The sequence below is a fragment of the Apus apus genome, chromosome 13 (assembly GCF_020740795.1).
Source record: "Apus apus isolate bApuApu2 chromosome 13, bApuApu2.pri.cur, whole genome shotgun sequence".
Classification (NCBI taxonomy): domain Eukaryota; kingdom Metazoa; phylum Chordata; class Aves; order Apodiformes; family Apodidae; genus Apus; species Apus apus.
In genome coordinates, this window is record NC_067294.1 from 8,729,936 (window position 1) to 8,757,267 (window position 27,332).

The 27,332-nt window shown below is 54.2% G+C and overlaps 1 protein-coding gene across 2 annotated transcripts; it reads left to right on the forward strand.

Annotated features, from left to right (window-relative positions):
- The first annotated feature begins 895 nt into the window (after positions 1-895).
- HRH2 (histamine receptor H2) lies at positions 896-14,606 on the forward strand. 2 transcript variants are annotated; one of them, XM_051631527.1, is made up of 4 exons: positions 896-1,038; positions 6,352-7,860; positions 11,777-11,938; positions 13,815-14,606. In XM_051631527.1, exons 2-3 carry the CDS (start codon positions 6,773-6,775, stop codon positions 11,793-11,795), a joined length of 1,107 nt encoding a protein of 368 aa, XP_051487487.1. In that variant the 5' UTR covers positions 896-1,038; positions 6,352-6,772; the 3' UTR covers positions 11,796-11,938; positions 13,815-14,606. The 2 variants fall into 2 exon arrangements, with proteins under 2 accessions (XP_051487487.1, XP_051487488.1); XM_051631528.1 differs by having other exon boundaries at positions 11,777-11,924.
- The last annotated feature ends 12,726 nt before the right edge of the window (positions 14,607-27,332 follow it).

The window sequence follows — 27,332 nt, forward strand, 5'->3', positions numbered from 1 at the left end:
AAAGGGGAAACAGGGAAACAGGTCCTCACACAGCTGGCTTGGCAGTTGATACTCACACAGTGGTTTGAAACCCACAAATGAAAGTTTTGAGAGACACAGAAGGCTGTCACTGCCTGTCATTAGGTGCATTTCCTCCCTGCCATTGCACATCCAGGGGACAATTCTCAGCAGAGGGAAATGCAGCCTCACAAGAAAATGCCCAGCCTGGAGCATCTCTGCCACTGATCTGGAGCAGGCAAAGCCTCTCCCTGCTGTGTGCAGAATCCCTGGCACATTGACCTGAGCTCCTCCTACCACCATGAGTTGCACTAGGAGTCAATTTGCACCCCAGTGTCTGCTGGGCTCCAGTTTCCTCCTCTCACTTGGCATCTACCCATCCTTTTTCCTTATCTCTTCCCAGTGCAACCAGAGAACCTTATCCTCCCTATGGCCTCTGAGCCATCTCAGCTCCAGGCTCAGCTGCCCTTGCTCTCAGGGGGGGTCACATCGATTGCAAAGCCAGGTTTGCACTGGGAACAAGTGATGGCATCAGGCCTCCCAGCAGCAGGCAAGCGTGTGCCTGCAGCAAAGAGCCAACCGGGTGGGAGGATTTGCTCGTGGTCAGTAACCAGCAAGGGCCCTGAAACCTTCACCTTAGCAAGTAAGGGGACAGCAGCCCACAAGCAAGCAGCAGTGGGAGGCAACCTGCACCCCACGCCCCTCTCTGTGCCTGGCACGGCTCGGTGGAGCCCGACACACCGCCTGCCCAGAGACCTGCTCACTTTCAGCATTTCAAATTTGCCGGATGATAACCTCAGCGTCTGAGTTCACAGCTCTGATCCCACCCACTTGTGGTCTGACTCATGATGCAGTCACGGCGCTGCCTGGATATTGGTGCGAGAGGAGGGAGGGAAGCGGGAGAGGAGCAGCGGCCGCTCGCAGCACACGCTGCTGCTGCCTTCACAAACTGAGCCACACGCCGGCGGAAAGTTGGAGGCAGTGAAGCCAACGAGGGCTCCTACCTGCTCAGGGGCTGCAGGAAAGCAGCACCTTCCCCAGGTAAAGCTTTTGCCTTACTTTTCACTTAGTTGTTCTGCTGGTAAATCACTCTCTAGGTGAGATCTGGGAGAGCTGGTGGGTCCTTGCTGAGGTTGGGGCATGCTAAGCACCCAGCAAACGAACCATCTGGGTCAGAGCAAGAGATCCACAGGGCACCCTGCTGTGCCTGAAGCAGAGACCAGTTTGGGGGCTTTTGCTGGCTGTTGTTGGCAGGGTCCACCAGAGCTGAGAACATCAGGGTCAGGAGGAGAGCACGGGCGGAGCGTACCCAGGGTGCAGAGCAGCGCCTGCCCGGGCGTCTGCAAGTACAAAGCATCTCTGCCCCAGCAGCCTCCCCACAAGGTTTGCTGCTAAGCCAACTTCTTGTACCTAGCTGCCAGAGCCCTTTTCTCTGAGCACCCCAACCCCTCCACACCCGGGCTGTTGGTGGGCATCTGCTAGAGCAGAGGTTGTCCCATGCAGGGGCACAGCTGGCTCTGTGGGGCAGGGAATCCCCATGCTGGGCTCTATCCCTGGCACAGGAGGGGTGGGTAGTCCCCCAGGTATGCAGTGCTTGCTGTTCTGGAATAGGCTTCTGCAAGAGGCTGAACCCTGGGACTTCTGCTGGGAACTCACACAGCTCTGAGCACACCCTCTGAGCCCAGCACCTCTGTTTCCAGTTTCACCTGTGAGATCATGGAGTGAGCTGTGCCTGCCCACTCAAGGGATGGGTGAGCACCCAGGAGCTCCACACCCAACAGCCCTGCCCTGGGGAGCAGAGGGGAGATGAGCAGTTGCGAGGAAGAGATGGAAACAAGGGAACAAGGGCTCCAGCGATGGGGCTAACTGAGCAGAGGTGGGCTGGGGGATGCTATGGGGTGCAGCAGCACATGGGAGGTGTGGGGAGGAGCACAGCCCCTTCCAGAAAAGCTGCTCATAAACTAGAAATAGGCCATCAACCTTACCAAGGCCCGACAGCAAGGCAAGCTGGTTTCTGCACCACTCTTACACTTGTGCCCTCTCACATTGCCTTCAAGCCTAAACTCTGGCAAATTTGGGCTTGTCCTTTTGTGAGACAGGCTCATGGCTCTGGCGGAGGATTGAAGCAGCCCTTTTCCAGGGTCCCTGAAGCTCCTGGCCCTGCCCACTCCCCACCATAGAACTTCAAACATCCCCTTTAAGACCAGAAGAAATCCCCACCCTCCAGCCCATCTCACAGCCTTGTCTGAAGTATCTCTCACATTGTGCCCAGATGTTTAATCTCTGGAAGCACTTGAACACAATTTTAGAAAAAGCTGTGGTGCTCTGCTATGAGCTCTGCGGAGCCAGGGAATTTGCTTTGCTCCTGAGTGACTTCTGCTGCCACTTTGCTCAGAAAGAAGTTAACACAGCAGGCAGAGTGACATTCAAAGCCTGCCTGAGAGCTCAGCCACTGTGTCCCCAGGACAGAGCTAAAATGCTTCATGCAGAGCTTCTCCTGTGCCCCCAGCCATCACAGTCGGTGCCCTTTCAGGGAGAGGGAAATGCTTCCCAAAGACAGGCTGCCACATTCAGGGACTTGCTGAGTGCTCCTTTCTGCCCGTATATCCGCTCATGGTGCCAAGTGTACCTGGGCTTTTAGTAGATTATAAACAAGCCTGTTATGCCAGAAGTAGAAGCACACAAACAGAGAGCAGCAAACATATTACCTACACTGCCGGAGTGGGTGTTGCATCCCATTAGTCTTACTGCAAAAGTGCACAAAGTGCTGGAATAAATGATGCTGGAGGAAAGGACACTGAAAGATGGGGAGGAGAAATAAAAGGGTAAAATGCAACAGAAATTTCCCATGGAAAAATCACAGTACCCCTTCCCAGAAGAGAGAATTGCCATTTTAAAATGTGAACACAGCAGATTAAATGTAACAGGCTGCAACAGAGGCTGCAAGTACCTATTCAGAAAAATTACTGAGAATTGTAAGGAGACTCACAGGGAGACAATAGCACATTACAACAGAAGGATCATTAATGCTCCAGAAAAGGTTACTAATAGAGTTCCTTAAAGATCAGATACATTTTATTTAAAGGTTTACATTAGTGATGTTGGCTCAGAAAACATGAGTTTAAGAAAATGCACTGGTGAGAAACTTGGGACAAGTTTTGAACTGGGCAAGGGACTAAGTACTACAGGAGAAGAACCAGGAGATCTGAAGATCAGCAGAAGCACCACAAGCTGGCACAAGCTTGTATTAGGAACTAAGAGCAAAAAATGGTATTCTAAGCAGCTGAAAACACCACGGGAAAAATATCTGGCTTTTAGGGAACCCTGCAATGACTGCAACAAAACAAATGCAACCTGACAAGTCTTCACAGCAGAGAGTGTCCATCAGAGCACCAGCACCACTGGAAAAGGCACTAGAAGGATGACCCAGAAGCAGTGCCCTACTCTGGTCCCTCACTGGCAGGAGGGTGATTTTGAACCAGGAACAGGTCCAGGCTGTGATAATGAGGATAATCAGGTAAATGTAAAAGCTGCCTGGTGAGACAAGACTGAAAGAGTATAATTTATTCAGGCTATTGCCAGAAAGGCTGCCACAGGGAAACAGCTGCTACACCAAGGAGGAAACAAGCTCACTCTGCCAAAACGCAACAGGAGCAGAGGACACAGGACCTGGTACTAAAGGTGGCTGTGAGTGACCTGGGGAGAAAATCAGGGGCAGATGTGGAGTCCCAGAGGGCCCATGCTGCAGGAGGGAGCCCAGAGCTGGGTGCATTGTCCTGTGGACTGCACTCTGACAGCAGCAGGCTGGCCCCACAGCCCCCTGTCCACACAAGCCTCCAGCCTGCTTTTCCTGCAAAGCCACATCTGGAGACCATGAGCACTTTGGGGAATGTTTCCATAAGACAATTTGGCCAAGGGAAAGGAAAGCCTCTCACCCCCACACCACAGTTAATGTTGCAATATCACACATCTAAACAGGCAGGAAGCAGGTCCTGCCCTGTCCCATAGAGGAACAAAGTCCCAAGGGTTTGCAGGCAGCTGCCCTCATGTACAGGGCTTTGAACTGCCAAGAGCTCAGGTCTATCTGGACTCCTCTTCAGGGGACACCTCTGTCCACTTCATTTGGGGACTGCTGCTCCTCCCTACCACAGCTCAGCCCAGTGGCTCCATATCTCACTTGGAAATTCTTTCTACTCCCTGGCCAAGGGGAGGAAAAAAAAAAAAAAAGGGAAGTGCCCATTTCTTGCCCTGAGCTAATCAGAAAAAGTAATAAGAAACAAAACTACTTCTGGCCAGGTCTTCAGCACAGGGCTGCCCCATGGCACTGCCAACACCACAGCAGGTGCTGAACATGCTGATGTGCCCAGAGCTGGGACACACCTGGAGCTGGGACCCACCAGAGCCCACGAGAGCTGCTGGCAGGAACAGGTTGGTGATGTGTGGTGAAGCAGCCACGTAGGAGGCTGCAATCCACCCCCAGCATTTTCTAAGTGTTCTACTCCTATAATTTATCCTGCCATTTCCACATGTTGAAAGCAGTGAAAAAACACCCCTTTCACTTGGAAATACCCTTCTCTGAGAACAACCTGTTCTCGTCGTTGCCGTCAGCGAGCAGGCAGCGCTCAGCTTTTTCCACACTCCTTTTGTGCCTGAACAAAGAGCTTTCCGTGGCAAGAGCCGGCGCTGCAGCAGGAGGTGAGGAACAGCCCCGCATGCTGCCACCGGCGCGGAGAGCACCGCATCCTTCTCCTCACAGCCTTAATCCCGGCGCCCAGATTCAGAGGACTCCCTGTCCGGCAATGAGTTTGCTCTGCTCAACGTAAGGCTTCCCACAGGCTAGTTCATCACTTGTCTTTTTTTTTTTTCTCAATTTTTTAAGAAGCAGCAGGGCTGCAGGTATCGTCTCTAATCTCACCACTGTACAGCTCCTGGCAATCACTGCTTATTTACTCATGGAGTCTCCCCAGTATACCCCCTGCCTTGGTGCCCATACCTTTAACCTTGAATCAAAGACATAAAATGTCTCCAGAGTATTTCAGCCCCCTCCACATTGTTATCTGGTTCTTACAGTGTGAGTTTAACTTTAAAATCTCACCTCTGTCCTCTGCCAAGGCTGGACCTTTTCCATTCCTGGAGTTTCTTCTGTTTGATCCACCTCTGCAGCCTGTTGTGCCCACTGAAAAATCAGCTCTACCTTCCTGCACAAGCCTGTGCACCACCAGGGAGGGCTTCACTGCTGTTCCATGGGCTGCGTAGAGCTGGGGGAGCTGGATCCTGCATCACCCACAGGGACTAGCACAGCTGTCCCCCACCAGCACATCAGGGAGGATGGGGAGACCCATCACCTCACCAGGGAATTGCATGGGGAGAGACCACTGCTGTGGCACAGGCAGCTCATTAGGTCCTAGCACAGGCAATTGGGTCCTCAGCCTGCTCCAAGCCACCTCTCTCATGTCCCTTCAGTGCCTCAGTTTCCCTTCAGACACCTTCCCAACGCGGGTGTTACTTGCAGTTGCACAGTAACTGAGGCCCCTTTGAATCTGGTTGCAGCGTGGCCCTGGAGACCACTGTAATCAGCAGCTAAAAGCTCTTTTGGAGGTTAGAGGGGTTTGCTGTGTTGTTCCTGCTCTTGAAAAATACAGCTTTGTTATTTGCATCCAGACAGAAAATAGTAATAAAAAGTCAGCCTACATGTTCTCTATTCTGTGTTCCTGTCCCACAGCAGGACTAGCTCCATGCAAATTCCCCTTGAACAGCAAACTTCCATACTGCCCTTCAGCTTAATCAGTCCCATTGCCAGCAGCTGTCAGCAGCCTTTCCAGCCACTTCCACCCCAGGACATTGCACCACTGACAAATGGATCCCTCTTTTACTCAGCAAAGCAAGGATTTCCTCTCCAGATTGCAGGAGCCAGTGTGGTTCCTGGCAGCAGGGACCAACACAAGGCATGGATTGCTGCAAAGTGAAGATACAAAGACAAAGTTTAATGGGACTTACAGCCGCAGCTGAGCTGCCAAAATTACATAGTGGTGACTAATTTTGCTAGACAGCATAAGAAAAGCACAACTGCTTTCTCATATCCTCACAGTCCTTGTTTTTGTTGTAAGCCTGTAAGAATTTGGCACCTCTATAATCCCCGCCCTTCTCTCAACATTCCAAGGTTACGTGGGCACCCCTGGGGCTGGGGGAGACCAGCTGGCACAGATGTGTGTGCCTGACTGCCCAGGGACTTCCCAATTCAGGTTTAAGTGGGCTGGAGTATCTAGAGAGGTGCAGAAGCCCATTTATGGAGGGTTTTGAGGGGCAGCTGAAAGGACTTCTGACCATTGCAGCTCTGAGTTGTTTTCTTTGCAGATTGTCCTCTGGAGGTGGCAAAGCTCTGTCCCTGCTGGAGCACTGCTGACCACCAAACAAGCGTGCAGAGAACCTGAGACCCTCCGGGACCTGACCCCAAGGTCATTCAGAGAAAAGGAGAAAGCAGGAGAGGAAACAGGAGCAGCTGAGACCCACCAGCTGCTGTAGGGGATCATCTCCAGCACTGAGCTCCAAAATAGAGCCAATGGGCACAAGCAAGTTGCAGGGCCACATTTTTCCCTAGGCCACATCATTCCTAGTGTACAAGGCTGAATACATGAAGTGACTCCACAATGTTTTCCAAGGTCACTGTAGGCCCAAGGTCACTTTGGAAAGGTTTCTAGGGCTGCCTGGTAGACACTTGTGCCAAGTAGCTTTAGAGCTGGTGAGAGCAGGCCTGCTCCATCCATGCAACTGCACTATGGATCCGTGTTACAACCATACAAGCTCTCAAAAACCCCTGGACCAACCCCTGCAGCTGCTGATTGGGACCTGCCTTGTCCTCCTCATCGTGGTCACTCTCTGCGGCAACATCATCGTCTGTCTGGCCGTCACCCTTGACCACCGGCTCCGCAGCTTGACAAACTGCATCATCGTCTCCTTGGCCATCACCGACCTGCTGCTGGCCCTCCTGGTGCTGCCCTTCTCCGCCTTCTATGAACTCTCCAAGGAGTGGCCCTTCGGCAGCACTTTGTGCAACATCTACACCAGCCTGGACGTCATGCTGTGCACAGCTTCCATCCTCAACCTCTTCATGATCAGCCTGGACCGCTACTTTGCCGTCACCACCCCTCTCCGCTACAACCAGCTGGTCACTCGTTCTCGAGTGGCTGTGGGTTTGGTTGTTATTTGGACTGTTTCACTGATGGTCTCCTTCCTACCCATCCACCTGGGCTGGAACACCAACGGGACAGCAGTGCAAAACACAGTCTCCAACTGCAACAAGGAATGCACGCTGGAGGTGAACCCTCTGTACGGGCTAGTGGACGCCTTGCTCACCTTCTACATCCCTTTGGTCATCATGTGCATCACCTACTACCGGATATTCAAGATAGCAAGGGAGCAAGCCAAGAGGATAAACCACACGTGGTGCAGCAGCAGCAACGGCCCCGTGCCTCCCATGGTGAAAGAGCACAAAGCCACTGTGACACTGGCAGTGGTGATGGGAGCCTTCATTGTGTGCTGGTTCCCCTATTTCACAGTGTTCATATACCGGGGGATGTGGGGGGACAGCAGGGTGAAAGGCACACCCATGTCCATTGTTCTCTGGCTGGGCTATGCCAACTCAGCCCTGAACCCCATCCTCTATGGGACGCTCAACAGGGATTTCCGACTGGCCTACCAGCACTTGCTGCACTGCTGCAGGACTGGGAGCCCCAGAAGCTCCCACCTGCCTCCCCTCCAGAAGGCCCATTCCTGGGAAAAGAAATGCAGGCAGGAGGGTAAACCCCTAAAACTGGAGATGAGGAATGGGAAGGGGATCTTGCTGACTGACAGAGCCCTCAAGAGGTAAGTCTTCTTACATGCAGGGCTTTGATGGTAGGTCCATCCTCAGAGACTGAGGCAGAGGTGGGTGGGGACCCCACGTTGTCCATGAGCTTTTAAGCAACAAGCTGATGCCCCAGCAGGAGATCATTGCCCAGAAAACTCTTGTTCTTTGCAGCCATTCAGAAGTTCATCACCACCAGTAGTGACCCAGCTCACAACCCTCCATGCTGGCAACACAAAACCAGCTACTCCAGCTTCATGTGTGGCTGGCCACCCCTACAACAACCCGCTCACTGGCAGCACAAAAAATCCCTGGCTTTGCTGGGTAATGGGGACCATTTTGTCATCAGAATTTGCTGGACAAAATGAGGGGTAGCTGCTCCCAAAAACCAGCTGTGTCCCCCTCTCCAGTGGTGGGCAGCCAGCAAAGCCTGGGCATACTACAGAGCTGTGAGAGGCTCAGGAAAAGTGACAGGGAGGAGAACAGGGTGTTAGCTCTGGGGCACAGAGTCAGGGCACCCACCACCAGGCTGGGAACTTCCCAGGAGCCACAATCTGTGTCCCCAGCTCCCTGCAGAGCAGCTCTGCAGTCTCCCTTCCCAGCCAAGCCACTCACCCTCAGCGCTGCCGCTTTACATCAGCAGTGAATTCAGCCAACAGCAAATTCCATTCCCATCTCTGGAAAGGAGCAAAAAGAGCCAAAATTACGTTGGCAAATGCTTTTAGAAATACAAATACCCGTGTAAAGCTAGAGCCAAAGACTCCAAAAATTTCCTCAGCATCACCCCAAGCACATCCCAGGGGTCAGTTCCCTCAGAGGGATGTGGGTGCAGCGAGGGAGGAGGGTGGGTGCAAGGTGAGTGAATTCTGTGCCAGGCTGTGGCACCAGTCCCCTTCCTGGACATCTGTGTCCCCACAGGGCTGGGCCACCTGCCCACTGCCATGCCCCGAGGCATTCACCCACCTGAGCATCAGAACAGAGCAGTGTGCTGTCTGCCATGGTGCAGACTGCTACTCCCCAGACTTTAATCTGACTTCTAGGCAGTGCCTGATAAACAGACCAGAAACTTTCCATCCAGTAGATAAGGTGCTCTTTGACTCCCCATTTCCAGCATGCCAGCAAAGAAGCCACACTCGTGCTCTCCTGCAGCATGTGCCTTTGATCCTGTCCCAGAAACACAGTCTCAAGACACCAAAAAGAGAACATAGGGAGGTAAACCAAAGGGCAGAGCCATTCAAAGCTCTCAGCCAGCATCGTGCCTGCCCTGGGGATCAGATGTGACATTACCCAGGAGACACAGAGGAATGGATGAGCACAAATACAAGACTGAAGCTCCTTGGTTTGCCTTTTCAGCTTCCCAGGAGCCAAGAAAGAGTGCAAAGTTACAGGATTTCATAAACGTAGTTGCAGATGCGTACAAAAGGGTGGAAAGGAAGTGTCTGGCATGGCAGACGTGCTCCTTCAAACACACAGAGACTGAGGCAGAGCTGTGCTCTTTACTTACACAGAAGTGCAGCTCCTGAGCAAACTGGGAGTTTGTGCACTGGGACTCTGCAGCCAGCCAGGGAGAACTGGTGATGGGAAACAGGCTGGTGGCACTTCCTTACACAGCTGAGAGGGAGAAGCAAAGGAGAAAGTTGACAACATTTCCAAGTGCTGCCTTACCACAATGGAAGAATAATGAAATGACAGGAAAGAAAAGAGGAAGAAAAATGATTTTCTGTTCCCCAAGCAGAAGTCAGAGTCACTGGCCTGCTGGCTTTCCCTCTTCTAACTTTCCCAGATAGACAAGGTCATAGAATCATAGAATGTCTTGGGTTGGAAGGGACCTCTAAAGGTCTTTTAGTCCAACTCCCTACAGTAAGCAAGGGCATCTCACACTAGAACGTATTGCTCAGAGCCCCATCAAGCCTGACCTTGAATGTCTCCAGGGATGGGGCCCCCACCACCTCTCTAGGCAACCTGTTCCAGTATCCACCACCTTCATATTAAAAAACTTTTACTTAATGTCCAACCTAAATCTACCCTTCTCTAGCTTAAAACCATAACCCCTTGTCCTACCATTACACACCCCTGTGCACAGCTCTTCCCCAGCCTTCTTACAGGCCCCTTTCAGGTATTGCAGCATCACTGTAAGGTCTCCCCAGAGTCTTCTCTTCTTCAGGCTGAACAACCCCAACTCCCTCAGCCTGTTTTCATAAGAGAGGTGCTCCAGCCCTCTGATAATTTTCATTGGCCTCCTCTGGACACAATCCACCAGGTCCATGGAGGGCCTGATCCTGCTACAGAAGTTGCACCCATAGCCCACGTTGGGGTCAGCAGCAACCAGGGAACCTCCATCCCCAAACTCTCAGTGTGCAGCTGCCCATTATCAGCAGGGCTTGGCAAAAGCCCCAGCACAGGCACCCAGCATGTGGCTCCAAGCTGCCCTTACTTCTGGGTGCTGAAGCCCCTCCATCACTAAAATCAACCCCAATGATTCTCCCAGCTGGATTTGCTCCCAAGGGTGCAGGAGATGGGAGGGAGAAGGGTGAGTGGCAGCCAGTGCCGTAACGGTGCAGTTACACATGGGACACAGGAACTGTGCAGAAGCAAGAGAGGAAGACTCAAGCACAGGGGTGTTTCTTGACCTCTCTAAACTCAGAGATCTCCTCCCACCCTACACAGCACCACTGCTGTGGTTTCTGCTTGCATTCAGCTAAGAGTTGCTCAAGCACCATATGATCAGCTATTACTTCTCAGAAGTTTTTCTTTTACTTCTCTTCCTTGCACAGAAATGATAAACCAAGGATCACATGTAGCCCCTTCCAATTCTTTTTTCCATTATCAAATATATGAACATTTCTTGTCTGCAGATGACCTGGATCAACTAATACCATACAGGACAGGAGGGAACAGGATTTACCTGTACACCAAAAGCCTGGCAGCCAATTTCACCCCAAGCACAAACAGAGCTGGGTTCCTCTCCCCTTTCCCTTCTGCATAGGCTTCCCAGTTGTCTGCCCTGGTCACATTAACAGAAAAAGAACACCACAAAGCACTCCAGAAACTCATAACTCCTCAAATAAGAAGGACCAGAGCTCAGAAGATCTCAACTCAAAGCAGCTCCACAAGGTCACTCAAGGGGAAGCATGACCAATAGTATTTTGAACTGTTGGCCTTAATAACAATGTTATTCCCTGTTATGAGGCATAGAGCAAAAAAGGCCAGCAAATGATGATGGGAATAGTGAAGAACTGCAGCTGGTCTCAAGGCATCAGGAGCAGGGACGGGAGGTCAGAGTCATAGCTGCTTTGGAAATCAAAAGGCCATGAGAGCACCACAGCTCTTAAAGGGCTGGAGCCATTTCCATGGGCAAGGACCAGGTAGGGGAGAGGGTACAGGACCAAGCAGGAATGCAAAGGAGGACAGTCACTTCTGCCTGCCCACCAGGCACCAAAGAGGCAAGACAAGGCACACAAAGCCAGTACAGGAACACACTGCTTGCATGCACAACACCTGATGGACCTCAGGAACCTGCTTCTACTGCAGAGGGACAGGACTCTGAAGAGGAGTGTGCCAAGCACCAGCCATTGCTGTAGGTTGTGAGACCAGTCCTTGAGGTCCAGAGAGATTAAAAGCCTGAGAGGAGTGCTCAGCACAAGCAGGGCTGTATCAGGCAGAAAATGGCAGAGCTGAGCAAGCAGCTCTGGATCACCCTCTTGCACACACCAGCTGTGCTCAGGGCAGCTTGGGGCAGGCCTGTGGCTGCAAAACATGGGCAGAAAGAAGTCAGTTCCTGTAGGAAACAATCACTGCCCCAGCTGCCAGAAACCAGGAAGGCAGAACCTGGTGCCCCACAAAGCAAAGCCAGACTCAACCAGGCTCGCAGTGACCAACTAATCTCTTATTTTTCTCTCTTTTCTTTGTCTTCATGTGCAATTTAACTCTCTTCAGTGCCAGCGCTTTCCCATGAATCTCAGCCAGCCCACTGCCCTAAGACCTACATATCCAAGCCTTCAATCCCTGGCTGCCCTCCTCCAAAATCCTGCAAGGTTGAAAGGACAACACTCATATTTCCTCAGGAAGAAACTCAGTGGCAGAGGTGAGGGTCACAGGGTGAGTATGGGACCATTGTCACTGGGTGCAAACAAGGGGAGGGGGCAGCTCTACCTGCTGTGACATCCATTGCATTTTCCCTGGTCCAGTCGTCTCATCCTGACAGTTCTTGGTGCAGAGGGTGATACCATCCAAAGTGCATCCTCACTCCTCTCTCCAGTACCATTTGCTCTCCAAGCCCAGCCCCAAAGCCAGGGCAGGTGCAGAGTCATGGACTCCTCAGCTGTCCTGGAGGTGTGAGCTTACACAGCCACCCTGCATTGAAGCCCTGGAAGATGCTTGCATCCTGCCTGTCCCTCCACACACTGCAGAGGCAGCTGTGTTCAGACTGCAGACTTCCAGCATGCTTCATTTTCATGCAAGCCTACATCAGCTTCACATAAATTGCAGGCAGCTTTCACAGGGATGCTGGCAGGGCTGTGGAGGTGAGGGGCTGATGCTGCACAGGGCATTGCTGCTCCCTACCAGTGGTGCAGAGCTGGAAGATGTGGTGTCATGCATGGGGATTCCTCTCAGCTCGAGAGCCACTTTGTGCAACCCTTCTCAGGAACAGTCAGGCAAGGTCACCCTGACCTCTACATGCTCTCCCTCCAACAATGCATGCTGATAACCTGGGCTGTCCTGTATTGACTGTGCCCTGGGGGAGAAGATATGGTCACCTGCGTGCTGGAAGCTAGGTACACTTTTCCCTGCTGTACACAGAGCACTGCTAACCTTTAACCAAGGTCATGGCAATGGCAACAGCCAGTGCTGCCTGCCCACACGTGCAGTCGAGAGGGAGCTGATGCTGTTGCAGGAGACTGCAACACCCCCACCCCCTGGGGCACAGCATCAGCCCACACCTCTCCAAGGGGCTGCCCATGAACCATCCTGGAAATGCAATTGCCTGTCAACAGGAGAAGCAGAGGCTTGGAAAGGAAGGTGCCAGAGCAGGAGAGGGCAGCAAGATCCCCCTGACCCCAGCCCACCCTGCTGGGCTGCAGATCCCTCGATGTGACATGCCAAGGCTCAAGCATCGTTCAGTGGGGAGGTCACAGTGTAGAGGCTGTTCCCCAGGGTGGCATCACCAGGGCCCCAGTCCTGCCCCACAAGAGGGAGCAGGGTGAAACGCCAATCCCAAAGGACACAGCAAGCTCACAGTGACCCTCCCCAGCACAGACACGAGCTGGCATCACCACTGCTGATGTCATTGCCTGACACCAGGGGTGGAGAGGACACCAGCTCCAGCTTTTCTACTACATGCTTCCCCTCTCTGTGCTGCACAGATCTTCCAAAATAACTTTTGTTTCCATGAAGTAAAGGCAAAATACCAGCCACTCCCTGAGAGACTGCTAATCTAATCAGCAGAATGAAGCAAAGTCACTCTGGTGGAGAGGTTTACAGATCTGAGGTCCTGATGTGGTCACAGATTTCCGCTCTGTGCCATGGGGGTGGGGAAAGGAAATGTCACCTCGCATGGGGCACTTGCCCAAAAGAGACCCAAATCCATTTGCCTCAGTGGGGAAAAGGAGCCTAGATCCCAGGACACCTACTTTTATCAACCTATTTTCACAGGCAGCAACCCTGCTGCTGCTGGCTGGTCCAAGCAGATGGGAAGAGCAGGTAAAAGAAGCCACAAAGCAAGATGATGTTACTCAGAGTGATGTCAGATGATGGGTCCTGGGCTGACAGGAGCCTGCTCAGCTCTGCCCAAGTATCAGCACTAAGCACATAGCTGTGCTCTGCATCCTCACAGCATCAGACCACAGTCCCTCCCAGAAACAGTGGGTGCTTAATGCATCCTCCCTTATGCTGGGGAACATGAAAGGGGGGGGGGGGGAAAGGGGTCCATCTCCATTCTGCAAGGCCACTAAATCCCCAATCTGCTCCCCCACAGGATCCATGCTCTGGCAAGCAGCATTTGCTCCATCTGAAAACACTGCTGGAGAGGCCTTTCCCTGCTCAAGTTTCTTCCCATGAGGATGGTGTGTTTGAAGAGCCCTCAGAGGAGCTGCAGAAAAACCTCTCCCCTGCCCCAGTGTGGCCAGGACACCTCTAGCATCAAGCCCTGCACTGGCAGGTAGTGGTGCCTGAGGAGCTAGGTTGGGAGCCAGCATGTCCCTTCTGCAAGGCCAGTATGGGGGTGCCCTCCCTAGGCCCAGGGCAGTGGTCAGGCTGAGTGGGCACAACATGGGGCAAAAGGGGCTGCAGTCAAGGTCTTGGTAGCAGACAGACCAGCCTGGGATGGAGAAGGGAAGCAGAGTCACTACCCTCCATGGAGCCCTGTCCAATTGATGTATGCACCCTTCAGAGGGGGCAAGGTGGGGGAGCAATATGGCAGGAGAGCCAGGCATGGTGGATGTCAGCAGTCACAAGTCTGTGCACAGGACACCTGGTCCTGCAGCATCCATGCCAGGGCAAGCCTGCCTCCCACATTTGGAGGGTTTTAGCATCATCAGTGCTGTCCCTACTCTCTACATCTGCTTCACACTCCCTGTCCCAGCTCCACTGCAAGGGGGGAGGCCCTGGAGCTGCTGGAGCCGTGGGAAGATTTGTCCCCACGGACAAGATTTGCAGCTGGGATTTGTCCCCAGGCTCTGCCCTCCCTGGCAGCTCAACACTAAAACTGGCAGAATAGGATGTTTCTTCACTGAGCCTGTGCAAGAGTCATCAATGGTATAAAAACCTATTAAACACAGAGGAAAATGTGATTATTTATTACTTTGGGTGTCCTTTGTCCTGGGAAAAGCCTCCCTGTCCCCCCACAGCCTGCTGTCCCATGCCCATCCTTCTGCTGGGACAGAGCTTGGACACGCACAGCACAAGCCTCCAGGTCATGAGTTGCATCTGCTCTGAGCAGGGCTGGCACCCTTCTACCCAAAGAGCACTTTGCCCTGTGGGACCCCCCACCCCAGTCCCTGAGCTGGTGGGAAGAAGGGGCAGCCGGCAGCAGGGACCAGTCAACACAGGATCAAGTAAGGATGCCCCCCCCGTACAACGGGACAGTTTTCCTCCCGGAGTTACCCCTGGGCACATCATGCTCGTTCTGCACCCCACAGCACTTCCGAGGCACAGACAGACCCTTGTTGGCAGAACAGCCCGGGAAAGGGGGGTGCTGACCCCCCAGGCCAACCGGCTCCGTGTGTGCCGGGGCTCTGCCCTGGGAGGGGGAAGGGGCAAGGGCAGAGCCGGGTCTCCGGTGCCCCTCCAGCTGCTCCGGGACACTCCTGCCCCAGCCTCGGGGGTCTCCCGGCGGGCGAGTGTACCTGGAAGGGGCGCCTGACCCCCACCCAGTGACCGTGAGCCCTCGAAGGGGCAGGGGACAGCCGGGCTCTGCCGGGGACCCCCCGGGCCCGCCGCACCCCAGGAGCGGGGGCCGGGGCGGCAGCAGCGCGGGCTCGGAGCTCCCCCTGCTTGTTGCCGGGGACAGACCCGCCCGCCCGGCCCCTCGGTCCCGGCCCCTCGGTCCCGGCCGCGCTGCGGAGCTTCACCCGCGAACACCCCTCCCTCGGTACCCCCGAGCACCCCGGAGCTCGGTGCCCCCCGAAAACCTCAGGGGTCAGGCAGGACTTCCCTCCCGCCCAGCACACGGACCCCGCACTGCCCCCCAGGTCCCCGGGCACATCCAGAGCAACCGCAGCGTTGGGCTTCAGCACCTACCGCTTGCACCTCTGTGCATTTGGCCCTTCCAAACAGTAGTGGTCGCAAAGACCAAATGGCTTCCGGAGAACCAGGAGAGTCGCGGGGCTGGGTTGTCGCCCCGGTGCCCCGAAGCTGAGCCCCAGCAGAGCATCAGCGGGCAGAGAAAGACCTGCAGCGTGGTGATGCTCTGGCAGGCAACGTCTTCTCCCTGGTCCTCCCTCGTGTAGCCTGGGAACAGGGAGCTACAAGACCCCTGAAGTGAGCACCCTTGGCAGAAGAAGCTGCCTCACCAGCACCTTCCTTTGGAAAGAGGCTGGAAACGAGTCTCCACAGGTGAGCACGCAGAGGACTCATCTTCTCCAAACAAGCCAGGCAGAAGCAGGCCTTGAATCATCTGTGGCATCCATGCTTCGCTCCAGCTCTGGGAGGAAGAACTGGCAAACATGCACCCAAACCCCTGCCACCTATAATAACAATTAGAGACTTACCTAATTGCAAAAATAATTGCAATCGAAGTGTTTAATTACCATATTAGCAGGAAGAGCCGCTTCCGACTGTTCCAGTAGCACACCCGATCCATCAAACAAGGTTTGGGGCTTGTTTGGGTGTTGGGTTTTGTTTTTTTCACTATTAGATTGCAGCCCCAGGGGATGAAGAGATTTGCTAATTAGGGTCTTGGAGAACAGCTACCAATTCACAAACACTTGCTTTTAATTTCAATACTAACGAGGCTGGAATGGGGTGAAATCCAAAATGCAGAACATCTGTGGCAGTTGTTGCCTGCAGCACTGCTGCCCCCCAAGCCCCTCGCTGGGCGGGCAGAGACCTGACACCACTCAATGCATGCACTGGTTTGTAGGCCATGGGCATGGGTTGACTCAGTGCAAGCACAGGAATGTGAAGCTGCTGCTGCAGGTCATTGCTGCCACCACAACCACCATGCAAGCTAATCCCAGCATCAATCATCTATCTGATCCTCCCAGGGACCATCAGTCATGGTGGCTTTCTCAGTGACAGGCTAATCCCGGCCCTGGGGTGGCAGTTCCAGCCTCTGGGATTGCAGCAGCATGAACTTATCCAGGTGACATTTGGTTTTGTTCTCCCCTAAACCGACAGCAAAGGAGAATTTAATTCTTTCTCCAAGCAGCAATTTTGTGAGGGAAGAGAAACTGCTCAGGAAGCTCCTAACCAACATCTGCTTTCTCAGATAGGAAATATCCCCCTGCTAGCAGTGGGAGCACAGACAGGGACAGTTGCCAAGTGCACAGGGACACCTGCAAAGTGCACAGGGACACCCCCATTCCCCAGTCCCTGCGGGAGACAGGGGAGCTCACACTGCCCTGAAACACAGGAACCCATCCTCACCCTACTCCATCAGCTCCCAAAGAACCCGCAGTGCCTGGCTGGGCTTCTCCCACCAAACCACATTTCCCACCCTTTCTGCAGCTCTGGGTAGGGTCCAAAACCACGGAGAGAGGAGATGCAGGGAGGGGGAGAGGCACACAGGAGGCAGGAGTCACGGGTGTCCAGGCATCCCCTCCCCAAGGAGAAGATCCAAGAAGCCGTGGCTGCCTTGGGCTGGAGGGGAAGAGGCATTTTATTTCCTATTAGATAAAAGAGAAACATCAGTAGAATGAGGAAAAAACTGTGTTTGGTTTTTTTCAGGCTGTCATGTGATTAAACACAGAGGAGACAGAAAGGTAATGAACAGCCCCAAGCAGTCAAAAAAAGAGAAACTTTGTGATAGAAATGTCAAGATTTGATTTTCCAGAATAAAATGCATTTTGGGGTCATTCACTCAACAGTTTTGGCTGGGGATTCAAGTTTCTGGAAAGGTTTTGCTTCCCTGCAGATCTAAAAATTAATAAAATAAAACTGATAAATGAAATGACACCAAACCATCTTGAAACCAAGAAGAAGCCTCCCTCCCAGCCTGAAGGAGATGGCCATGGGGACAGCATCAAGCAGTGCTGAGGTGCCCTCCTGGCCTGACCCACGCCTTTCTCACCTGGCATTTGCTCACTGCCCAAGAAGAATGGGGAATGCCAAGGCTGGCAGTGCTGGAGGTGCAGGGCCAGGCTGACCCCAGCCACCACGGGACCAGGAGTGTGGTTATGGCACTGGGATTGTGGCCATGGGACCAGAGAGGGGACAAAGCCACTAGAGGGCACAAGTATGACAGAAACATGTCCCCAAATCGCTGGACCTCTGGCTCCCTCAGAGTCGCAGTCCCAGAGGTCCTCAAAACCCCCACTACCGTCCACTTCCAAAAAGTTCACCCTTAGCTGAGCTCCAGCTGGCCCCAGGGCTTTGGTGTTCCACCCAGAAAATAGGCTGAGGGGGACAACCAGACCCTCTCCCCCACCAACAACACGCTTTCTCCTGGTGGTCCAAGACCCCCACATGCAGGGCTTGGCTGTGGAGAGCCAGGTGTCCCTGACCAGTCAGTGAGGCACAGGCCCTACAAGGAAGCCATCTGTCCATCACTGTGTCCAGCATTTCTTCTCCTTTCTCTCCCAGAGCATCCTTCAGGCAGGCGCTGCCTCCCGGAGCCTGCAGCCAGCACCACTTCCATTAAGGCTCTACCACCGAACTAAACACCATCCATGAGGGAAACAGTTGCCAGGGGGAGCTCTGCTGGAACAGATGCCCCCATCCTGCCCCCTCGCCCCCCTCAAAAAAATGCTACATCTCCCTTCCCATGGTGTGCACACGCGCACACACACATGCACAGGCACACTGCCCAGCTGGGTTTGCTGTCTGTGATGGAGGACAAGATGCTGGGTCACAATCATCTCCTGAGCTATATTCCTGCTCCCAGCCCAACGGGCACCCTGGGACTCCTTTGTGGGCATCTGAGATGCCCGTCTGATCCCTTGTGTGCTGCCAGCCTGGTGGTGGTTGGTGGTGTTTGCACAGCTGCTGGCCCAATCTGCTTTCCTGGCTTCCAGCTCCCATGCCAATGACAGCAGCAGATCTCCTCCCCACCAGCAGGAATCTGGAAACGCTGGAGGCAGCGAGGCCCTCCAGCCCCAGGCACACTGATGATGATTAAAAGCAGCACCAGAACTGATAATTAATTTCTTGGAGGATGAATTACTTGGGAAAGCTCCGGAGTGAACATTGTTCTTCCTGCAACGCACCCCTCGCATCTACTTGGGCTTAAAAAAAAAAAAAAATAACTAACAGCAAAGGAGGAGGAAAGAGCACTCCTGATGAGCACCCACAGCCATGTCCTGCCTGGGCTCAGGGTGCCTGCTGGGGTTGGGTTCTCTCCTGGGGGCTGTTCCCTGGGGCCATGCAGGGTGAGAGGATGCGCTGGCACAGCCCATGTCCCCGGGCTTTGGCCGACCCTCCTCCAGCAGCTCCTTATGCCCCTCACTGAGCCCACGTCACAGGGATCCCAGTTTCCCCATAGGACCTGCCCGGAGAATCACAGGGATCCACAGGGAGGGCATGTGCACAGCATCACCCCTGGGGTGGGTGAGGGATGCAGCTGTCCCCCCCCCAGAGCTGTGGGCAGGAGCTCATCCCCCCAGCCCAGCCCCCTGCAGCAGCGCAGCGGGTCTCGCCGTCCCTCAGGGCACTGGCACAAGGCCGCTCTGGATGCAAATCTGGAGTGAGAAGCCCCTGCAGACAGGACTCTCCATCCCTTTTGCTTAATGGGAGGCATTTTTCTGTTTCATTTCCCTTAGCCTTGGAGCTGAAACCGCCTTTCTGCAGCAAAATGCACCAAGCCAAAGAAATCCTTCTCCCTTTCCAGCTCACAAACTCTCCTCCTTCCTCTGCCAGCAGAAATGCCCACTCCACAGCCCACCCCTTTCCCAGGGTATGTTGTATTGCTGGAGGGACAAATGATCCCCATCCTGCATCCCTCCCTCTGGCACCACATCCCTGGGCTGCATTTGGTTTGTCCTTCCTCATTCCCTAGATGAGATATGCAGCCATCCTGTGGGAATGCTGGGCACCCCAGTTCCTCCAGCCCTCTTTTGTTCTCTCAGTGTATAGATCTTGCAGATATTTGCAAGTACTGCTGAAGGCAAAGCAAGACCTCGGCTCACCCTCCTCTTCCCTCACCTCCCCCATCCCTCCTCAGGGGCACTTCGCTCAGTCTGCTTCTAAGTTGAGCGAAGTCCACCATTTGTTATTGTGTAATTAAGCTCGTAATTAATGAGCCGGTTTCTCCTCAGAGCCCTGCCAGCATCTCTGTCCCTCCAGCAGCCACTCTCCAGTCGGGCTAGGGGACCACTTCCCTCTCCTGGATGGCTCCAAGGTGTTTCTCCCCCCTCCTTCACCTGGGCACCTGGTCCTACCTGGAGGTGGCACCCTGCTCCAAAAAGGTGCCTGGGGCACAAGTGAGGCTAACGTATGTCTAGGCTCTGTGTAATACTCAAGAAGTGAAGGGCAAACAGGGGTGAAACCTTCCCACCAGGAGTGATGTTTAAGCCTAACAACTTCAAGGCTATAAAACATCCCACCTCATAAGCCTTAAGAAAAAAAAAAAAATAATAATAATCAATAATCAAAATGCCTAAAGAAAAAAATCTTTCAGCAACCTCTGCTGCCAGCAGGTCCTTTCTGCCCCCATCTCCCAGCTTTGGGACTGGGCAGGAAAAGGAGGCAGCAGTGACTTGCCCAAAAGCCCAAGCTGTCTGGACTGTAGGGACAACAAGAGGACCCTGGCCCATGCTCCCCACCAGCCTCCAAACCACAGAGAACGGCAGCAAACCAGCCATGATGAGCTGCCGCCCCCGATGAGACGGCAGGGTCAGCCCTGCAGCACTCGGGCTTTCGTGCATTCATCACACGTCAGTTCCCCTTAACCGTGAAGAGGATTATCCTCCCCCCCGGGACAGAGCAGCCGTCCTGCTCCCAGCAGGGCTGGGGACACAGGAGGTTGACACCGAGCTGTCCCCATCCTACTGCCAGGCTGGAGTGGCCGGGTGGGAGGAGAGAGGTGAGTTTGACTAATCCAAGTGGAAGCTAATTGTGTTTAGCTCAGGTTTTATCTCTGCAACTGGCAACATGCTCCTCCAGGAGATTTAGTAGAAAGTTGCCTGGTCCTGCCAAGAAGGTTTTTTTTTTTCCTTTTTTTTTTTTTTTTTCAGAAAAAGCACATTATGCATCAAAGTTGAAATTCAAATCCCTTTTCTTCCATTCCCAAAGTATATTTATGAGGCTCCGGATACTCCTCAGTGCATCACAGTTTGCAGGAAGCCCCCAGCTGCTGCAGGAGCCTGGGACCAGCTTAAAGAGCTGGCTGACTCTTTGCTGCTTTATGGATTTCCCCCTTTGCTTAAATTGTTGCTTGGGGAGTGGGGGGCCAGGGACAGGCAGATCAGCTGCAGGTAGGGGGGAAGCTGCTGCCTGTGGGTGGCTCCAGGGCTGGTGAAACCCCTGCCTCAGCCTTTCCCACCCAGGGCTGCTCCTCTTTATCTCAGTCCTGCTGCAGGTTATGTCTCCCCCCCTCCCACCCTCCCCAGAGCCACCCAAACCACTAAACCAACTGCAATCTGGTGTCTAGAGGCACATCCTGGATGGGGTTGGCAGCAAATCAAGCATTTTTTTTTTCCCTAAAGATGCTCTGGTTCTCCTTTCTTCTGGGGGCTTTAGCAGGTTTCAAGTGCAACGACACCAGGAGGTGAATCAGCCCAGATTGTAGCCCACATCCCTGAGCAGGGGAGGGCACTAGTTGGGGGGGGGGGGGGGGGCACTGAGAAGGGACACCTACAGGAGTGGGGAAGGGGCAAGGCAGAACTGCAACCATCTCTCAGCCAAGCCCTTTGGGGTGTAAACACACCCAGTTTGCTGCAGACAGGTCTTGGGGGGGCAGGAGGGGGGTGGTCTTTCCCCTGCTTCGCAACAGCCCATCCCAATGCATCAGGACAGGCCCAACATCTGCAGTCACTGGAAAATCACACTCCATTTCCAAACCAAAAGCAAAGTGTAAATCTCTCTCTCAGACACACATTTGTTCCTCTGCAGCAAGGAAAGTGGTGAAAGCTTTAATTTCCAAGCTGGGAGGGAGAGACAATGATACATCAGCAGCACCCCGGGCGCAGAGGAAGAAAACATCAATTCTGGGATTACACCAGTGGCCACTGAGATTTCTCCCTCCCAGGCTGTAACCCAGAAATACCGCAGGCATCCCTGCCAGCCCCGTGGCTCTTACCTCTCCATAGTGTTTGGGGAAAATTCAGATTCCTTTGTGGTTATGAGGATGGTTATTGTACAAGTGTTTGCCAATAAGTGCTGGGATGGGGGGGGGCAGGGAGTGACTCCTCCCCTTCCAGCTGGATTCCACATTCAGAGCTGGCCAGCCACCATGTTCAGCTCTCCCCGGAATTTCCCTTCATAAGAAGGAGCAAATTCCACTTATCTGTCAAGGGGAGATTTGCATTTTAAATATCCCAACTCCAAATGTCACCCAGTTTGATTTCCTAAGCTGAACAAATGCACCGGCGCAGGGAGGGGGCCGGGGGTGGTTCACTGGCTTGGGCTGCTGGGAAGAAAGGAAGAACCCAAGGTCAAAACCATGGATGTTTAATCTGGGCTGAGGCTGATGATGGGAGAAAACCTTCCCCCTCTTCCAGCCTCTGTTAGGCAGGACACAGGGGAACAGGTATTGAAAGCTTCAACCATTAACGATTAGAGATTTTGTGTTTGAGATTTTGTTTACACAATAAGACTTAAGTCATTGCTGCATGGAGTGTAGGTGGATTCTCCCCGATGCCTGCAGAGGGATTAGTGCCTATAAGGCAGCCAGAATGAGCTAAGAATTGAAGAGATCAAAGTGCAGAAAGAGGAATCCCACATTCTCGGTGATGGGAGGGGAAGGGAGAGAGGGGCCAGTGGTCAAACCTGAGACAATAGTGGCTGCTGGCTCCAGAGAGCCCAACAAAAAACACGGACCATTCCCCACCCTACAGCTGCAGGGATGCCAGGAGGCATCTCGGGGAGCAGACAGATTCTGGGTGTTCTCCATCCTCTCTTGAAGCTGCAAAACCTCCCTGGCCAGATTTAGGCTCCACGAGAGGGATGATCCCAGCCCTTTCCAGACTTCTGCTGCCACAGAGCTATCCCTGGGGAGCACAGCAGGAGAGTGGAGTCCAGCCCAGAGCCCCTCTGCAGCTCTGGAGAACAGGGGGAAGCTCAGCTCTGTGCCCTTCAGGGAGGGGGCCCTGGTCCCTCTGCACCTACTGGGACTGAGGTGACACTGCCCCATGTCAGCCTATATCACATGAGGAGGGGACACAGTCACCTGGGCCCCAGCCCCACTGTGCTCAGCCTGCTCTCCCTGCCTGCCCCCACTGCCCAGCCGAGCAAAAGAGCCTTGCACTCTTCACCTTACTAAAGTCAGGAGCTGATTTGATTAAAACAGGGCACCAGCCCTCATCCCCAGAAGGCAACCAGGATGAATGTTCAAGGCATGAAGTTTTCTCACCCCCTGCACCTCATTAACCACTCCAGCCCCACTGTTGCCCAGGGCTCTGCCTCCTGCCAGCTCCCTCTCTGCTGTGCGGCAGCTGCCTGCACCCAGAGGCAGGTAAATGCACCCAGGGTGGGAGTGTGATGCCTCTGCCAGCCCAGCACTGCTGCATCTTGGCCCGAGGGACCAAAAGCCCAGTGGGGCCACGGCAAAAACAGCCCAGGCAGGGCAGCCAGAGCTGCAAGCAGATCGAGGAGGGGGTCTCTGGCTGCAGCAGCCCACAGCAGCAGGGCTTATACACCTACAGGCAGCCTCTTTTCCTGCTCAGTATCTGAGTGACCGAGCTTGCTCCATCACTGAGTTTTTTGAAAGGCAGGGGGTGTGTGCACCCACCCGCACAGCTGCCCCGCACCCCCGAGCCTCCCGCACTTCGGCACGGGACGCAAGTTGCATCCTCACCCTGGCTCAAAACCCGCAGGCAGACAGGCAGGTGGGCACTCCTTCGCCACAAATGAGTCTGAAACGGTTCAGAGAAGGACTAATTCCCTCTCTCCTTAATGCATGGAAGCTTCTTACACTAAATCTATACAGACACAATTAGCATTATTCATATTCCATATGCTCCGCTCCCTTGTGATGAATATTAATCAGTTCCCTGCTCCCAGGCATCAGAGATAACGGCCTTGCACCCGCTGTGCTGCGGTGGCAGAGATGGTCTGAAGCAGCAATGCTGCAGGTGGAGGCAGTTTCATTCCCATGTAGGGAAGGGGAGACTTTGCATCTTTTTTTTTGGAGAGGGGACCAGTTTTATGGCTGCAGAGCTGGGCTGAAGCAGGGCATCCCTCCTGCTCCTGGCTTAGCCAGTCAGCCCCAGGGCATGCAGTGGGGTCAGGCAGCACAAAGCTTCCACCCTTCCTGCAGGCTTTACAGGTGGGATAGGACTCGGGCAGATGGTCCTGCCTCCGTCACTTCACATTTTCCAGCCTTTCTGAAGCCAAGGAGGCAGGAGCTAAATGCTGCTGCCCCTTGGTGCTCCCCAGAGCACAAGCAGCTCTGCCACCAGCCCAGGGCATCCTTGCTCGATGCCTGAAGGCCAGCACAGACAGGAAACTGCTGCTCCTGGGTCCCCATCCCAGCCCTACTCCTACATCTCTGCACAGCAGCTCCCCCGCACGCTGGGCACGGGGTGGCAGCACCCACAGAGGCTGTAAAAGGAGCAGAAGAAGGGGGCAGAGGAAACGGTGCAGTGAGCGTAGCTCATCCACGGCTGCTGCCACCTTGCAGTGATGGGGGGGGTGTTACGATTCGAGGAGCTTTCACAAACCAGGGGCCCTCCTGCATGCAGGCAGGGCTGCGAGGACCCTCCCCAGCCCTGCATCCGCCGGTCCGTCCTTGCCCTCCACATGTGACTCCGGGCCAGGCTGGGGGTGCTGCGAACCAGGGGCCTGGGGGCTGTGAATTGAAATGCCATACGGGTGGTGGGGGTGGGAAGGCTACAGGCCAAGAGACACCGCGTCGCTATACATCTTATTTGCATACTGAATCCTCTGCCGGGGAGGAGAGCGTCAGGTCCCCCATCTGCTCCCCATCTCGCATCATTAGCTGGCTGGTTTCCGAGGCAGCTCTGAGCAGAGGTGGGAGTCGAGTGGAGGGGAGAAGGGAGGCTGGTCCCAGCCCCACTCACCATCACGTGTCGGCAGCCTGGGGAGCTTGGGGGGATCCTGCCCCTTGCCGGAGCTCGTGGTGTGCTGGGGAGGAGTGTGGTTGGGGGGGGGAGTCGATCCCTGTGGCAGCCTGGGGTGCTGCTGCCCTCCAAGCTCCCTGTAAGATGCACGGTCAGAGATCCCCCACGAGCAGTGCAAGGGGTAAAGGACACCTCCTTGACTCTTGCAGGTGCTGCAAGAACTCCAGCCCTTCCCAGGATGGTGCCCGGGGCAGCATTAGTCCCCATAGCTGGTCATTTTCTCCGGGCAAGCTGGCAAACACCCCAAGTCACCAGCCAACACCGGAGAGAGAGCTCAGCCCCGCCACAAGGATCTAACCACATCGACCATTCCCACTGACCCGGGGAAATGGCACAGGACACAGTCCCTTTAAATCCCTGCACTCACAGGCTGGGCTGGGACACCGTAAAGGAAAAAAACGAAGCAAAGAAATTATTTTCTTCTCCCCAGCAAGCCTGGAGAGCTGCCTGTTCCTCAGCAGAGCTCTGCCAGCCCTCCCACGCACCGTGCTGTGGAGGACTGGAGAGGCCAGCATGGGCTGGGGGGTGCCAGGAGGGCCGGGGCACAGCAAGGTCCCCCATGCCAGACACCCCTGCTCTCCGAGGTGCCATGGGAGTGGCAGCCTCTCCTATCCTGGGGTGCACAGCATGTCCCTCTGTTCCATCACATGCCCCATCTGCCTCATTCTCTGGGTCCATTCCCATCTCCAAGCTCTAAAAGGGCTCAAACTCACCCAAAATCACTGCTGGATTCCCCAGAGCAAGGCTGCAAGGGCTACCCCAGCCAGCTGTGCTGAGCGAATTGGCATTTCTCAGCAAATGGCAATGAAGAGGGAGTTAGAGGGATGGAAGGGTTGGGGGAATGGAGAGGTTGGGGCCAGGGGAACCCTACACCCCTCCAAGGTCTCTCTCTCTCTTTCATGCCTGGCTGGGTTCCTTCATTACTTATCCAAGCTGTAAATTGCCTAATTTGGAGCACACCATTTATCCCTGATGTGCACTTGAGCAGACAGATTTTGTTTTCAGGTGTGTAATTAATTTTTCTAACGTGATTTCTCTCCTAGGAAACTGCAAACAAACAGTTCTGGCTTTCAGGGCTGGGCAGCTCGGGTGAGAGTCAGGGCAAGGAACAGGCGGGTGAGGAGCTAAGGCCAGATCCTGCAGAATGTGAGGAGATGGGGCTTTGTGGCAGCTTTGCATCAGGAGCTGCATCCTTCTGTGCAGCCCTGTGCCTCCTCTGACACTGTCACGCTCCCATAGGGCACTGATAAGGGCTTGCAAGGGGAAGAAGGGATAACCGTTCCCTGTTCCCTACTCAAGATGCTGGGAATTACCATTTTTATTAAGACCTAACATGTCCTTGGCTGCTGGGAATGTGATTTGCTCCTGGAATAAGATTACAGCAGCTCCTGAGGAGCTCATATTAGCATCTGTCTCACTGTGATGATGCTCCTGTCCCTGGTCAGAGGAGGTTCCCGGGCATCTCCACTGCAGGGAGAGGCTGCTCTCAGGCACAGCACGGGAGGGACCCCTGAGGATGAATCACCCTGACTTCTTTCCCCTTGGCTGGGGTGTTTGCTCTTCAAGGATGATGCCAGGCAGATGCTCAGGGCAGGCACGAGGGAGGATGGAGGAGAAGTAGTAGCCAAGGGTGGGTAACTTCTGCCTACATTGCACATCCCAGTGCCCAGCCTGGTGTGGGTGGGAGGCACAGGAGGACTTGAGTGATCCTCCTCCAGTGAGCAGCATGGAAAATCACCTGTTGTGAACTTGTAAGCACATCTCTTCACCTCTCCAGCATCCAGGGAAGTTGCTATATGATTTTAACCGACGGTTTTCCAGATGAAAGGAGGCAAAAATCACCTCCATTAGCTGGGCAGAGGCAGGCAGCAGAGTCTAAGGAGAGCGAGCTCCAGGGATGATTTTGTGCAGGTCCCAATCACTTGCCCCATGAAGCCCCCACATGTGGGGTGGCAGTCTGGAGGCATGCAAGATGCTGCTGTGCAAACTCCATCAGGGGAGGACTCAACCCAGGGCCAGCCATACAGCTGCTCTGCACCATCCTCCCCCAGATTTCCACAGCATCAGCCCCAAGAATGCTCCACACCATGCAGGCTCAGCCATCAGCAAGGCTGTGGGGGAAAAGCTGGTGACACCCCGAGAACAAGTCCCCAGCATTTATTGCTGTCCCACCAGCACAGTGGGTTCAATCAGTGGCAGCTGCCTGCAAAATAAAGCCACTGCAGCAGCACCCCCCAAACGATCCTCCAGAAGCAATTCTGGCAGAGCTGTCCCCAAGGATCAGGTGCCACTGGTGCCGCCTTGCCATAGGCAATGACCTCCTGAGGGGGGTGCCACCGGTCAGAACTCCGGGAGCACAGACTGACTCCTTGAGGATTTTTTTCCTGCACGTTTAACTCTCTGTTGTGACTTTCAGGAAGGGTCGCTGGGGACCATGGGGAGGTAGCTGAGCACTCTGCTCCCGCATCTCGTTGGCCTTTGTGCTTTGAAACTGCCTCCCAATGAGCTGCTTAGCATTCGGAGCAGGCACCCGTGCTGTTTCAGGGCAAAAACTCCCATTTGCCTTCAAAAATACATCGATCTTCTTCAGTCTGCCACAA

Coding starts and splice junctions, on each gene's coding strand:
- HRH2 (XM_051631527.1), top strand. CDS start 6,773: ATGGATCCGTGTTACAACCATACAAGCTCTCAAAAACCCCTGGACCAA.